Source organism: Molothrus ater, chromosome 5 (assembly GCF_012460135.2).
Source record: "Molothrus ater isolate BHLD 08-10-18 breed brown headed cowbird chromosome 5, BPBGC_Mater_1.1, whole genome shotgun sequence".
NCBI lineage: Eukaryota > Metazoa > Chordata > Aves > Passeriformes > Icteridae > Molothrus > Molothrus ater.
In genome coordinates this window covers 48,272,973-48,287,814 of record NC_050482.2, presented here as the reverse complement: position 1 = coordinate 48,287,814, position 14,842 = coordinate 48,272,973, and the positions used below count along the sequence as shown (strand labels likewise).

General features: G+C 37.3%; 1 protein-coding gene across 6 annotated transcripts in view; it reads right to left on the bottom strand.

The window, feature by feature from the left end:
• Positions 1 to 523: 523 nt before the first annotated feature.
• Positions 524 to 14,842, bottom strand: part of IFT56 (intraflagellar transport 56) — a 64,762-nt gene continuing 50,443 nt past the window's right edge. The window contains exons 16-19 of one of the 6 annotated variants that reach the window (XM_036400747.2): positions 14,462 to 14,568; positions 12,153 to 12,286; positions 10,628 to 10,762; positions 524 to 1,172 (exon numbers count right to left, since the gene is read on the bottom strand). In XM_036400747.2, coding sequence (XP_036256640.1) covers positions 10,651 to 10,762; positions 12,153 to 12,286; positions 14,462 to 14,568 — 353 coding nt within the window. In that variant the 3' untranslated portion in view covers positions 524 to 1,172; positions 10,628 to 10,650. Of the gene's footprint in view, positions 1,173 to 1,216; positions 1,590 to 2,232; positions 2,609 to 9,239; positions 10,763 to 12,152; positions 12,287 to 14,461; positions 14,569 to 14,842 lie in introns of those variants that run through there. The other 5 variants (XM_036400748.2, XM_036400746.2, XM_036400744.2 and 2 more) reach the window with 5 other exon arrangements.

Below are 14,842 nucleotides of genomic sequence, written 5' to 3'. Positions count from 1 at the left end.
TTCCAAAATGAAACACCAATGCCTTTCATACCATTCAGAAAACTGATTTATCTGCAGGATCCCGCCCCCTCATATTTTTATTATTGTTGTTCTTTTAAGTAAAAATACTGTTTCCAGAAGAATATACCTCTAGCTTTCTTTCCTCAGGAATGTGTATTTAAGAGCTGTTATCAGCAGCACTGCCACATCCTTGAGAAGTCTGAAGTACACTTTTCAGTGAAGTAAACTGTTTGGAAGGACTGTAGGCAGGTAGAGAAATGCCAAAGTCACTCTAGGAAGGCTGTGTGCATTAGCTTCAGGTAATTAGGATCTCCTTTGATGGGGCAAATTTGTCACAATTAATTTGTATTAATTTGTACAATTTCAAGGCAGAGGAACTGTGATAATGAACTTTATCCCATACGTTTTTATTTGCTCCCTGTGAATTGCTCAAGCCCCACTTACTGGAGAATTTGAGCCCAAGAGACACTGAACACCTCTCCAGAGCTTTAAGAAATGCTTTGAACAAATTGACAAAAGTGCAAGGTTTCAATGGCAGTAGGAAGTTTTAAAAATGGTAACAATTTTTATGCAACAAGTAGTTATTGCTCCTCTAACTGGAAGCACAGCACTTTTTACCCCTAGAAGTGGATTTAGGTGCATCTTTTGCTCACTTGCTGAGATGACAAGTGGTCTTCCAACACCATGTTTTGTGCCAGAACAACATAAATGGCATGACTGTGTATCTCAGAGGTAGCTAATGGAAAAAAAATGTTGTCTTTTATCTCACTTAAGCTAGAAATCAGGGCAAGTCATCAAGTGAAAGAAGTCAAGGGATTTACAGGAAGGGATGTGTCATGGTAGTGTGAGCTCCTCAACCAAAGGTGAGGGTGTAATCATCCCTGCTGTTCAGAAGAATTTTCTCAATGAGAAATTTAAAGCTGACACAAGTTCTGAATGACTGATGATTTTTATGGCCTACAGAACATTGTAACATTCTTTAAGCTAATGCATAGGATAAGACTGTTGACTTAGAGAAACTTCAGAGAAAATTCAAAGCCTCAGGAGCTTCATTTAGATGGAGTTGCAAGTTAGGAAGAAAAAGCGGAGAGAGAAAAAGGAAAGAAGAATTGCATCCTTGTCAAGGAAGAGCAAGCTGCTTGGAGAAGTTGTTGTGGGAATATCTTTTGAGCCTGGAGAGAAGATGAAATATTAAGACATTAAACATCAGCTCTTAAGTAGGTGCATTTACCAAGCAGAATATGGGTCAGTTGTTCCTTTGGGTAACAGTAGCAAAATCAATTGTAACTAACAAGATAAGAACCCTTTTCCAGTTACTTCTTATTTTTTACTTGTTAATAATTGTTTCTGCTTCTGGTGTCAAGATTTCTTGCTGGAGCAAGCATGCAACTTTTGTCCTAGTGCTAAGGGTGAGCTCACTAGAGTTATGACAAATAAGCTGTAAACTTCTATAGTAGTAATGATTCCAGGTGGTGTGTGAACCCTGTCTTAAATGACATTAATTTGGGGATGTCAGCCCTTGAGATGTTTTCTCTGCCAAGCAGTGGATCCCTAGGAAATTCCTCTTTGCAGGTTTATTCTTTACTTTTCTAAGAAGGAAGAAAAAACAGGGGAAAAAATTAGTTACCTTCTAAGTCATCACAAGAAAATTAAAGCCACTGAATTACAAAAATAACAAGCAATAGGACAAGAAAAAGTTGACCTCAAATTGCACCAAAAGGGGTTTCAATTGGATATTAGGAAAAATTTCTTAATCAAAAGGGTTGTCAAGCAATGGAACAGGCCACCCAGGGAAGTGGTTGGCTTACACTCCCTGGGGGTATTTAAGGGCTATGTAGATGTGGCATTTAGGGACATGGCTTAGTGGTGGCTAGGGTACTGCTGAGCAAATGGTTGGATTCAATGAACTTAAACTTGTATTTTTCAACCTGAACGATTCAACAGGTCTTTAAAATAACCTTTTTGTTGAAATCCTAGATTTTTTTTTTTTGTAGATAGAAAGAAGAGCAAGAAAATTCATCAGAAATAAACATAGAAGGGATTTTGTAGAGGAGTACCCAGTAATATGCGTGGGCACACACACACTTTCCTTAAAAATACAAACATATAGAAAGGCAGCAGACTTCAATGAACTGACAAAGAAACTTAAACTGAGGAGCATCTGCCTGTTACATGTTGATTGTGACAATCACTTAAACTGTACCTAAGCAGAATTTAAAACAGAAGAGGAGCTGTCTTTGAAAAGCATAGACTTCTTTAATGGTAGCTCTTTTATGATTCACACCTGCTCATTTGAAAGTGTAAAAACACCTAGACGTTTACAGAGGTTGTGAGGGATTATGTGCTCTGGGGAGTTCTCCCCCACTTTTTCCTCATTTGCACTATTTCTTTAAAGATATTTGTGGCATGGGATGCTTATCTCCCATGAAAAGCCTGTTCCATCAGGCCAGCACCCCTGGAGGCAGCCGAAGATTAACAGGCTGTCTGAAACTTTGGAGTCAGGTTATTGTCTTATCTCTGCATTGTTGTCTGCCGGTTTTCTTCTCCCAATAGCAATGAAAGCCACACAAGAATATGAGTCATGATTTCCTGTAGCTGTGCCACCCACCTGTAAAACGAGAAAGAAAGACTAGCCAGGTAGGGACTTCTCAGTGTGAATTGCAATTTCTACACTTAAACCAGTAGTAATGCTGTTTAATGAACTAAAAGGGTCTGGAAGTAATTCTCAGAAGTACAAAAGGTAATGTGCCACAGATTTGCCTTCTCAGGGTCTCTTTTCTGGGTGCTGACCTAGGAGAAGACGAACACTCTTGGTGTCCTTTAGAGTGGACTCAGGCAGAGTTCTGGCTAGAGGAGCCTTGGTCACTTGCCATGGTGCTATTTCCTAGTTTTTAGTGAAATATAAATATTGTGATAATTATAGGAAACCTATTTTTATTAAATACTGTAATATATTTTAAATTATTATAGTTACTGTTCAGGCAACACCTGTCATGCAATGATCATCCTACCAAAAGGGAGAATTTCATGTAGATGGCATATATGTAGATGGCAAAGCAACCTTCTAAGAGTTATTAAGACATACAACATAATATTTGCTGTGACCTTGAAGAAATATTTTTCTTTTTTGTTCCTCCTTTCATTTTCAAGCTGGTTTTACCAAAACTCCAATTTCCTACCCAAGTTTTTCAATGCCTCTCAGCACTTTGGAAACTGTTTTTACTGATGTAAGTTCCACACCTAGGTAAGTGCACATTATCACAGACAGCTGAGAGTGATTGCATAAACAAATTACTACATTTTTAACATTCATACAAGCTGATGATCAGAATAGTCAGAAGCATACTTTGCATGTGCAGTTCAGCATTTTCATACTTCCACGATTTTATTTCCAAGCCAAACTGCCTTCAAAAAAGCAAAGCTCATATTTATCACTGAGAATTAACTACATACCAAACTTGCAGATTCAACACAAAGCTGCTTTTGATTTGCCACAGTATTAAAAATAGCATCTGAAAAATTACATATGAAAAACGACTTTTCATACATGAATAATTTAAATAGACAAATGAAATTCTTTAAAACTAATTTTTTTCCACCTCAAGTTGGATTTTCAGAAGACATGATGTGAAGTTTTTGAAGCATATTAAAACAAGTGTAGAATAGCAGCAATAGAAGTGATGATTTTAAGAACAGACTGGATGATACATACCCAAAATGCCTGTGAAAACAAACTACATTTTCTGTAAAACATTTCTATTTCAGATGTCATTTTTCTGACCTTAAAAGAATTACCCCTGACATTGGTAAATAATAGTACAGTCTACTCTTATCTGAACACCTCCTCACTGTTTTAAGAGACTGAGTTATTCTTAGTGTCATGTTGACTTTTAGCCTTCCACAGTGTTAAAAATAGGTTAGAAACTGTTGTAAAATAGTTGATAGATTGTTAAGCATGTACTGTTAGTTTGGTTATGGTAAAAGGGGTTTAAAAGGGTAGTTATAAGAAACACCTTACTCAACGTACCATAATACACCTAAGTAAAGTGCCCCACCCAAAGCGAAACGAGCCAGCCTGGACAGAATTGTCATGGGCCAATCAAGCCCCTTAAACCTCCATGCAAATGAAGGATCCAAAAAGAAACCAATCCAAAGGGACAAAAAACAGGATAAAAAGGGGCATCTGACCCACTGAATGCTTGCCGCTCCATCGGGGACATCGCTGTTCAATAAGACCCAGCACCGGCGTTGCAGCATCCTCGACGGGAATGCTCCTGCTCGGCCCGCGGGCCCCCTAGCATCAGGCCTTTCTTTTTCTTATAATAAATGCTGAAATCACTTTAGTACCAGGAGCCTGCTCTTGTTTTTAACAACAGGACTTAGCGTTTTAACAAATCTGAAAATATCTTGCCTTGAATGCCTGTGAATTGGGAGTGATGCAAATCATGCTCAGAGGTGGTGCAAGGGGAGGAAGAGAGAAGTGGAAAGCATCAGTACTTTACAGTAGTGCAGTAGTCCTGTAAGGCCATCACATTAATGGGGAGACAGGAAGGGAAAACACTCAGTAGGGAACGAGGATGTGCAGAATGAAAAGTGATAAAACCTGCTTGAGAACAACTGGCTAAACTGAGTCAGGAGTCTTGTAAAGCTTGCCTCAGAAATTACTTTGCTGTGACCAGAAAATAGCTCTTATGCCTTTAAATGGTGGGGAAAACCACCACAATTTTATATAGACAGCTTCTCAGTTTGTTCAGTAATGACTAAGTTCAGCACATGTGGCATCCTGAATAAGTCAGACAAAAGTAATACTGAACTGGTAGAATGAAAACGTTAGGATAATGATCAATATGGGAATATACCAGGCAGTTTATGACTTGGTTTATCAGGTTTTGTAATTTAATTTTTGTAACAGTTTCTTAGAGACAGCTTTCACACATGGATTCATGAGACACAATGACATCATGTGATCTGAGTAAATTCAACAGCTCTGCAAAATAAGACACTGAGTTTTGTCACATAATGGCTCCCCATATAATGGCCTCACCCATTAATGTAAGGCAACAAAAAGAGTACAAATAGCTTTAGAGTAGACATGCATAATGATCCCATCATGCTTAAGAAGGACAAAATCATCCAAGAAAATTGTAGCTGTTACAATAATGTTGGAATTGGAGCTGTTGGAATTGGAGCATGGTTCTTTACTACATGATGTAAACATGTCAACATTATTACATGTGTTCTTAAAATGTTACCTTTTATAATTCTGAACTGTTGTGTGTGGTTTTTTCCACAGAACTGACCACATGGAAGTTGCTTACAGTGATCAAGGTGGAGTCTAAGGCTTATTACTCATCTCCAGTTAAGGACCAGCTTAAGGTGTGGTTTAAGGACTGCAAAAAACTCAATGCAATTCCTGGGTTCATGGAACAGCATACGTAGTATCCCACTTTTTAGTTTGATTTAGCTGTATCTGAGAATCACTACAAACTATGAGACAGCATATTTCCTGTTCAAATAACTGGAGACCCATAGTCTTGAAGGTCTATTGTAAAAGCATATTAAAGACCATTATTTATTTTACTGCATTATTTTAAATTCTTCTCAAGAATTACTAAGAATAATACCATGTGAAACAACTAAGCACAATTCAAGCATGTAAACATGAATTGAAACAGAAGTTCTCTTTTTATTTGAAGAATACACTGTGTCGCTGTGTCTTATCAAAAGTCACAGCTCTTACTAAATATAAACATTACTTTTGTTTTTAAATCTATAAATAGATGCTAGTGTAATTCATCAATTAAGCAAGACCTATCAGGAATTTAGGAGCTGTCCCTTGCCCAGAGATGTGAAATGCCTGCTTTATTTGTTCCAAATGAAAGCTTAAACTCTACGAAGTCAAAGGTAACCTTTTAGTGTGTGCCTAAATGTGATTGCAGGGCCAAAAAAAGAGTTGTTTCAAATTATGCAAAAGGACTTGAGCAACTGGACTGTATTAGTCTCTCTGGGATGCTGAAAGGCTCATTTAATAAAGAATGAATGGGAAATATCTCCTATGACATGGATCTTTTACAAGTTTAGCTGAATATAACAGTGCTGCAGTTCCTGCAAGTGTAATGCATATATTTCTGATGTCATATACCTAATTTTAAAAAATAGCATAATACCATATCTGAAAGGTACATGTTAAATAAATTGAGAATGATAAATGATGAAAAGCAGCCATCAGTCATCAATAACAATGTCTTGGGGATCCTGCAAGTATGGAGGATCCAACAAACCCCTTGATGACTCAGATATGGCTGTAAAACTGTGCTAATAAATAGCTCCAGAGAAACAAACTAGTAATTAGTGGGGATAAGCAGTCATGCAGAGTGATCTGCGTAAGGTGGAAAACTAAGCCAATTTGAACAAAATGTATTTTTGTAGAACAAAAGGTAGGCTGTCTCTTCCAAAGCATAGACTGTATTCTGGAAAATACCAATTCTGGAAAAATCCTAGCTATCATGTCCCAGCTAAGAACCAGTTTAGTGCAAGGCTCCCCTGTGATAATATGGCCAAAAGGGTGAATGCAGTCTTTGAGTACCTCTGCAGAAGAATAACAAGCAGCTCTATGAAGAAGCATATTCTAATGTTACATACAGAGAGAAATTTTGTCCAGTGCTAAGCAGCCATGTTTTCAAAAAAAATCTGTTGGCAAACCAACTGCCAATGTTCCAGCCAGCAAGACACCTTTACAGGGGAATCTGTCTTTCATACAAACAAGAATTGACTTGCTGCACTTTAAAAGACAAAAAAGAACTCCAAAGAAAACCACAAAAAAAACCAAACCAAACCAAAGAATGCCGGGCTTTAATGGTTAACAGCAATGATGAACATTGGAAGAACTGAATATGAGAAAACAAGGCTAAACAAGTTGAATTTAGAATTAAGGTACAATTTCTAAAAAAGCAAATATGATTAAACCATTTGAATAAATTTCAAAATAAAACTACGGATTTTTCATTGTCCATCTTCAAATTAACACTCTTAAGTTTTTCTGGCAAATATTTTATGGTAAGTCGAGTTAGTTATTGGATTCAACACTGGTGAAATCTACCATCTTGCACTACATAGTCTTAGGCCAGCTTATCTATCACTTGACTAATGACTTGATTTTAATGATATTGGTAACACTTTCATGCCATTGTCTGGTTATTCAATCACCATGTCATAGACTGGAAGGGAAGAGGGAAATTTGGAAATGAAACTTCAAAAAGAGTGAGTGGAAGTTACTTCTGGAGATAATACAGAGGAAAAATGGTCAAAGAGTAAAGCAGTGGGCAAAATCTAGATGTTTTCTTCAATGCATGTATAGCTCCCACATAGTGAAGCTACAAGTAGCAGCAGCCATTTAGGTAATTGTTTACTTTGTGTCTGACTGCCTACTAGCCAAGCTCCTCATTCACACTCAGACAGCTTTCTTATGAAGATCAATGAGCCAGCTTGCAGCTGAGGGAACCACATAAACCTAAATGCCTGCTACAGTCCAGAGCTATAATGTGACATGACTTTTCTTTCACAGTGAACTTGTCACCTCCAGTTTAATTCACTTAGGTGTTACTGTCATAGCTGCTGTTCAGGTATTAACAAGTTTAATTCAAGGTTGACTTTCTTATCCGTCAGGAATGGGTCAGCACTCAACTAAAAGCAGTTACATGTTATTTGGGGTTTGGCTTTCTCTACTAGTGACTATTAATGCTATGATTGCTAGCAGAGCAGCTTCTGTGCATTCTCTGTAGCTTATTTTTCCAGAATCAGATGCTTATTCAGAGTATAACTCTAATTTCCATATTCTTCCTTGAAATTATAATGATGCAGCAATTTCTTTCTGCTTTAGTCTTCCTTTCATTACATTATCTGAAATGCCACTGTTTCAATTTTATATTCACTTACTCCTGACCCAATAAATTTACCCATTTCACTGACTCTGCACATGCATTCTTCACTGCCTGCTTGCTCAATAGGTCATCTGCCTTCACTCCTAGCCATCCTATTTAGAGTACCTCGACTCCTTAAATTTCCACAATTTAGGGAAATATAGAAATGGACAGGGATAAAATTTTATCTATTCTTTACTACCTTTCATTTCTGTATCAGCTAAGGCAACTTCTCATCTCTGTTCTTTGAATATGACCTCAGATTAAACAATGGAAGACACATTCTAGAAGTATTTCTATAAACACCAGTATTTCAGTACTTTTCTTGTTCTGCATTTTACTAGTACCTACATATCTGTTCTATTACCGAGACCTAAAAATGCTAAGACAGGATGTAAAATACCTTATTTCATCACTGCTCAAGGCAAAGCCCTGCAGTCCCCTGTTTTATCTTAAATGATAAAAGCTTTATTGCCAGTCAATAAAATGCACTGTGCTAAAGCCCATGTTATTTAGCATATCAAATATGACATTATGGCTACAGTAAATAAAGGTGAGTTTAAAAACCAAACTTCTTCCCTTCTGCATTAAAACTTCTTGTCACAGACAAGAGAAATTAAAATTGGCCCCCAAGCCCTTATGCTGCAAAACCATCACACTTATTTCAGAAGATTCAACCAACATGTAAAATGGTCTGTAATGGATTTGGATGCTCTTCAGCTCTCCTGCAGGTTAAGCTTCAATAAAGGGAGTAATTAGATGCATTTAACATCTGCTACAAAGTCACCAACATGATTTTTTGAAGCTTTGTACCAAGATTCATAATTGTATTCCCAATCTGTTTCCAAGTTAATTAAACTGAGATGGAAAAGAAAAATGCTGTTCATGAGTGAAGTGTTTTGTAACTACTTTCAGTGAAAATACTGCTCCTTTCACACCTCTTTTGAATGAGTGTAACATTGGCCCTGCTGAAAGGCTCATTGTTGCTAGTGCAATGGATCAGTTTCTAGATTTAAGTGCAAGTAACCACAACTATCAATGTACTTCTAGACACCTGAACAATGATACCCACATTTTTGCTCAAAGCAGTAAAACCAGACACATTATATGGCAGAAAGGTGTGCATGTTCCACATACATCTGGCTGCCTTAGTTTCAGCAAACTACTATAAGATCAGGACCAAGGCCATTGGCCTGCCTCTCACTGATTATGAACATGCACTTAACAATCAGCCACAAACCTGCCCTCTTCCACAGCAAAATGAATACGCTATTTCAACTTCTGCAATGTGAAGCAACACAGACCAATCAGACATTCAACTGTAGATTCAAATAAGAGCTTTAATCAATGCACAGACAGTAGGGAATATGGTATTCTCAATTCCCCTCAAAAGATAAAAAAATACTTAAGTATTTTACAAATTTATAAAATGTAAAGTTTTCTTTTACAAATAATATACAAATGCTTTTACTATCAAATGTATAAGACAATTTTGTTACAACTGTTGCCTTCTTTTAGAATTATGTATTCCCTGAACTGTTCTCCTTAAAAAAACAGGACAGTATAATAAATCCATAAGTATAATGAATATATTGCTCATGACAGTGGTAAATGCTGAACAAAATAATTCAAAAGATCTTTTTATCCATCAGATTGATAAAGTTCTCATGTGAACTATATTAACATGAAGAAATGTTCTGAGTGTTAAATTTCAAAGTGAGATTGAACAATACCATCAGTCAAATAAGTCTCCATGCTCTGAAAAAGATGATAAGAGAGAAAACAATCCTTACAGACAAAAAAAAAAACAAATTAGGGTATTGGTAGATATATTGAATTGAAATTCAATATATATATATATATTGAATTGAAATTCATCCAGAAAAGGATACTCCTCAGAATACCCAGATAGGTAATCTATGAAAGTCCTAAAGAAGAAAGACCTTTCACAAGGGCATGTAATGACAGGATAAGAGGGAACGGTGTCAAACTGAGATTATGTTTAGCTTAGGTATCAGGAAGAAATTCTTTACTATGAGGGTGGTGAGGCACTGGAACAAGTTACCCAGAGCAGTTGTAGATGGCCCACCCCTTCAACTGTTCAAGGCCAGGATGGATAAAGTATTGAGGAACCTGAGCTCTGAGTAAAAAAAAACTGTCTGAAAGCTGTACCTGCCCATGGCAGGTACCTGCCCATGGCAGCCCATCAACTAGGTGATCTTTAATGTTCCTTCCAACTCAAACCATTTTATGATCATATGATTCTATGTTAAGCCTTTTGTATTATCTGATACCCTAGCAGTGCCTAATGGTATCACTGTCACCATCTCTATTTGCCTCACTCCATCACTTGCTAAAGTAGGTTTGTCTGAGTCACGTAACAAATTGTTCTTCTCCAGAGGCCAAAAGGCTTGCTGGGGAAAAAACCCACCATGCAGTTCAGTAACTTTTGTGGAGGAATATTTGAGGTGCACCTTGATTTTTTAGACAGTTGGAACTGCTATTAAAAAATCTCTGAGGAATAGAGTGGTACAACAGAAAACATGCCAATAAAGTTGCTGTATGTTTTGAATCTCAGTGCAGGACGTTCTTCCTCAGCTGGGTCAACCTGCTTGAATGCCTAAAGTCCTGCAAGGAAGGAGATACCCAGAATGCACAGGAGAAACCAAGACCCTTGTCTTCCAGCCAGACATACAGGAGCAACTGACCTGGTTCATTTTGTGACACTGACTCAAACAGGGACTCTGTTCTCCTTGGCCCACTTTTTCATGACGCGAACAATGTACTCTACTTGAGAATTACCAGTGCTCTTCAGAAGGTGCAGAACTTCCCGCAGAGTCTCTCTACAAGGGTGAAAAGCAAAGATTTAAGTGAGGGTTAGACCCAACTGATACAATAAACTGCTCACATCAAACTATTTCACAAAACATAGGTTCTCTGAGACAGAGAGGTCCATTCATCTGCAGTGCTGGAATAGGTTAAAATGCACGATAGATGCGATCCCAGAGACAAAAAAAGCGATCAACAAAACAGTCTTGTATACAATTGTAAAGAAATGATAAGTTAAAAAATAAAATCATGAAAATGTAATTAGTTTAGTGTCTGCATATGTGTGTATTTGTATACATACCCTCACTCTTGCAAAATTGTTCCCCAGAACAAACCAAACTTTAAAAAGTTCTTTAATGTTATTTGCTAGTCTTTAGTATGGCAACATCTAGCTTAATGCTGCCAAAGCACTTTACACATAACACAATACACATAAACACAAATAACATGGAAATCAACATTCCTAATAGAATAAACCTATTACTATTAAACCTATATAAATCCTGCTGCAGCTTGCCATTTAGTTTACAATAAGAACTTAATTGCATACTTTGAAAAACAGGCAAGTTATGTGTATTTTACTGCATCTGCTGCAGTGATTGTTAAAAGGACACTTGAAAGGTATAGTAGTTAATGAGATTATTCCAGCAGAGAAGTGAATAGAAGGAAGGTGTAGAAGCCAAGATACACACCTACCAGTCATATAGGAAACAGCAACTTTGGCCAGAAGACAATGGCCATCTGGCATCACAGCAGAATATTCACAAGGGAGCAGTTCTTAAATACAGCTTCACTACTCTCTCTCATTCCCCCATCCAGTGAAATGGGCCGAAAACAAAATTATCAGTAACACAGATGATTTCCTTTAAGGTTTCATCAAGTAAGTATATTTGTGTGACACGGTCAGTGTTTTCAGAAGGTAAATTTTAATGAAAGCACAGTCTCATCTACTCTTTGTTTAGAGAAATCATGTCCTTCCTACAGTGCTGAGTAAATGTTCCCTTAGTTCTGTTCTATGCATTTTAAAATGTCATGTGATAGTTTTCCATTCTTACACCATCAAGATGAAATGATGTTGTTTTTCCCCAGTTCATGAACATACTACTACACTTATAACCTAGCTTTTCCTAGTGCTGATGACTAAAGTATTTTGGTATTTTATAGTCCACAGCACTTGCTCATAAATTATTCTCTACCATATATTCTATAATTGTTGGTGTGGAAGATAGACTTCCAGCTGAAGACTGCATATGGAGCATCTGAATGGAATGTCTATTCTCTGAAAGCTCAATAAAAGATTGGAAGGTGATATGTAGTCCTAAAGCTGAGATTATAATTCTGGTTTACAGCTAGCTGAAATAGGAAAAGAGCAATATAAATTCAGATACAACACAGAATACTCACTTTGCTTCTCGTCCAGCTAAGATCATTTGAAATACACCCACACAAGCACCTCTCTTGCCTTCCCAGTATTCAGGATTATTATCCAGTCTCTCCAGAATATCAAAGGCTTTGGCTGAATAGTAAAACTGACGCATCTGCACAGAAAGTGAAACATTATTCCTGACCACCTTTCAAAAGGGGATTAAAAACACAGAACCCAGTGTTCTGAAATCAGCAATAAGCTGTAGAAGCAAAGTGCATTTCCCTGTTTTTCTGCAGGCAGCAAGTGACACAGAACAGGGACACTGCAGTTAAAGAAATGGGAAAGAGGTGGTATTACAACATCTTTTTTTGAGGTGCCCTTATCTAGTGTCGTACCAACTATACCAAAACCCTTGACAGAATATCAACCTCCAACTAGTCCAGACATTTGAAGATGAAACCACATTTCCTCATGTAGACATGGCCACATATTTGTTTATCTTCTGAGTTTAACTTAATCTTTTTTCTTCACTGTTACAATACAGTACAAAAGAAGATTCAGTGACTCTATAATCCAAAATTTTCCTTAGCATAGGAAAATCCCTATGTGTACCCTATCTTTTTTCTGCCTTAGGTTCTCAACTTGTAATTGGGAACCAGGAGCAAGTTGCTTGGCAACAGTCAATGCAAAAGGAGTGACCAGATTAACTGTGGCTTTTGAAGTCAGCATAGCACATCTCATGTGGGCTGTATGAGTGCTCTCCACTTGAGCAAGCCTGAAGGACAATGTTGTTTGTGACTAGAATTTTCCCATGAAAGATCACAGAAGGTAGAGTGAGCACAACCTCCTGTCCTTTGGTAGCTGGAAGCCTGCAGAGAAAAAAGTGCAGGCTGTGGGAGCTACATTTGGAAACCTTAGTCAGAGAAACACTGGTACTACAGGATGAGTAATAATTCTCATTTCTTCACATAAATGTTGATTTTAACCACTGGTGACTGACAAACACTTCAATGTATGGGAAGTTAAGATAGTGAGTATAAACACTACCAGATGCGTCAAAAGAAGAAGAAAAATTAGAGTACTGATCTATCCAAATTAGTATCTGATCTAGTTCCACTAAGCAAGGTTTAATGTTCTTCTTCTATCTGACATAAATCTAGGAAATGCTTCACCCCAAGTCATGTGCTGTTCCCCATATGGACAAGATGGACTATTGCATAAAAAGCATCAAGAAATTAACACGAAATACTGTGTGCCAACTTCCTCACTGACCAATTTCTATCAGCACAGCAACCAGGCATCCAGCTACACCACCTCTCAGGACACTGCTGACCTTGTTCCATTCATGTTCATTCTGTTTTCCATTGAACAAAGCCTAATGCAACTGCCTTCTTAAGTCACATCTCTGGCACTGTCTGTGAATCTCCAATATAATGTAATGTTTCAGAAACAACCGAAAAATGCCACAGAAAATCAAACAACATGGACCTTGCTATTTAGTTCAAGAGGTACAATGGCTGCTAGTGTAGAAAGACAAAGTATATTACTAAAGTAACAATTTTGGAGCAGTCATTTATGGCCATATGTAGACATATAATTAGGCTGAAAAATTTAGCTCTATATATGCAGCTTTTAAGAGCTCTAGATAAATCCAAAATATGAAGCTACTTCTCCTCTTCAGGACAAGAAGGTTTTGAAAAGAATTTAGACAAAGCAATCAACTGATTTAAGTGAGACTTTAAATGATCTAGAGAGAGATTTTACATGAGGTCTGATTGTCAACCTGCTTTCACAAATTGCAGTTATGGGAAACACCAGAGGCATAGTCACTTGCTTGAGCAACTAGACTTTTAGGGTGAGATGGTAACTGAGTAGTTGAAAGAAGTACAAGGGATAATTCTTTCAGTTTTAGAATATTGCTTTTGAGATCACAAAGAGTATCTCCCATTGCAAACTGTAAGGAAAACACAATACTGTCCTGAAAAAAAAAAACAAGCAGCATGAAGCATGAGGCATCTTGCTGAATCTATGCTAGATTTTTTTCCTTTAAGGTTTTTTGTCCTTTCTACCCATAATGAATCCCTAGTAGGAGAAGCAAGTGTTATTATTATTGATAGCTCAAGCATGCAGTAATTTACCAACAGTGTAATCAATGGGTTCTCTACCAAGAAGGCCTGTAGGTTAAAATACTGACTAATCCTTGCCAACTCATTCACATTATTAGACATCCTGCCATTACAACAGAAAATTCACTAGTGATGACAATGATAAAAACTATCAAAAAATGACTGTTGATACAATCACTGAATTAACATGTTATACACCAAGCTCTAAAGAGAAAACTCACTTTGTAACAATCATTTGCAATGAGCTGCAGTAGGTTAAAGGAGTCCCCTGATGTTTCCATCTTCAGATAGAGCTTCCAGGCTAGCTGTGGTTTCTTATTCATAATATCTGCAACAACAAGAAAAAGCTGGAATTGTGAAAAGAATATGCTATGCACAATATTCAGTGGCAGGTGGAACAGATATTCCTGTATTTCTTTGTTTAATGTAAATGTCTCAGCCATGAGCATGAGGCTGGGAAGGGGAACTCGTCCTTATCTTCTGCCTTACTAGTGATAACAGCCAATTCAGCAGAGAATAGCAGCGTCAAAAGGAATAATTATAGTGTTTACATCTTAATTTATATTTCACAGATATGCAACAAGGACAACTCTCATGATTTC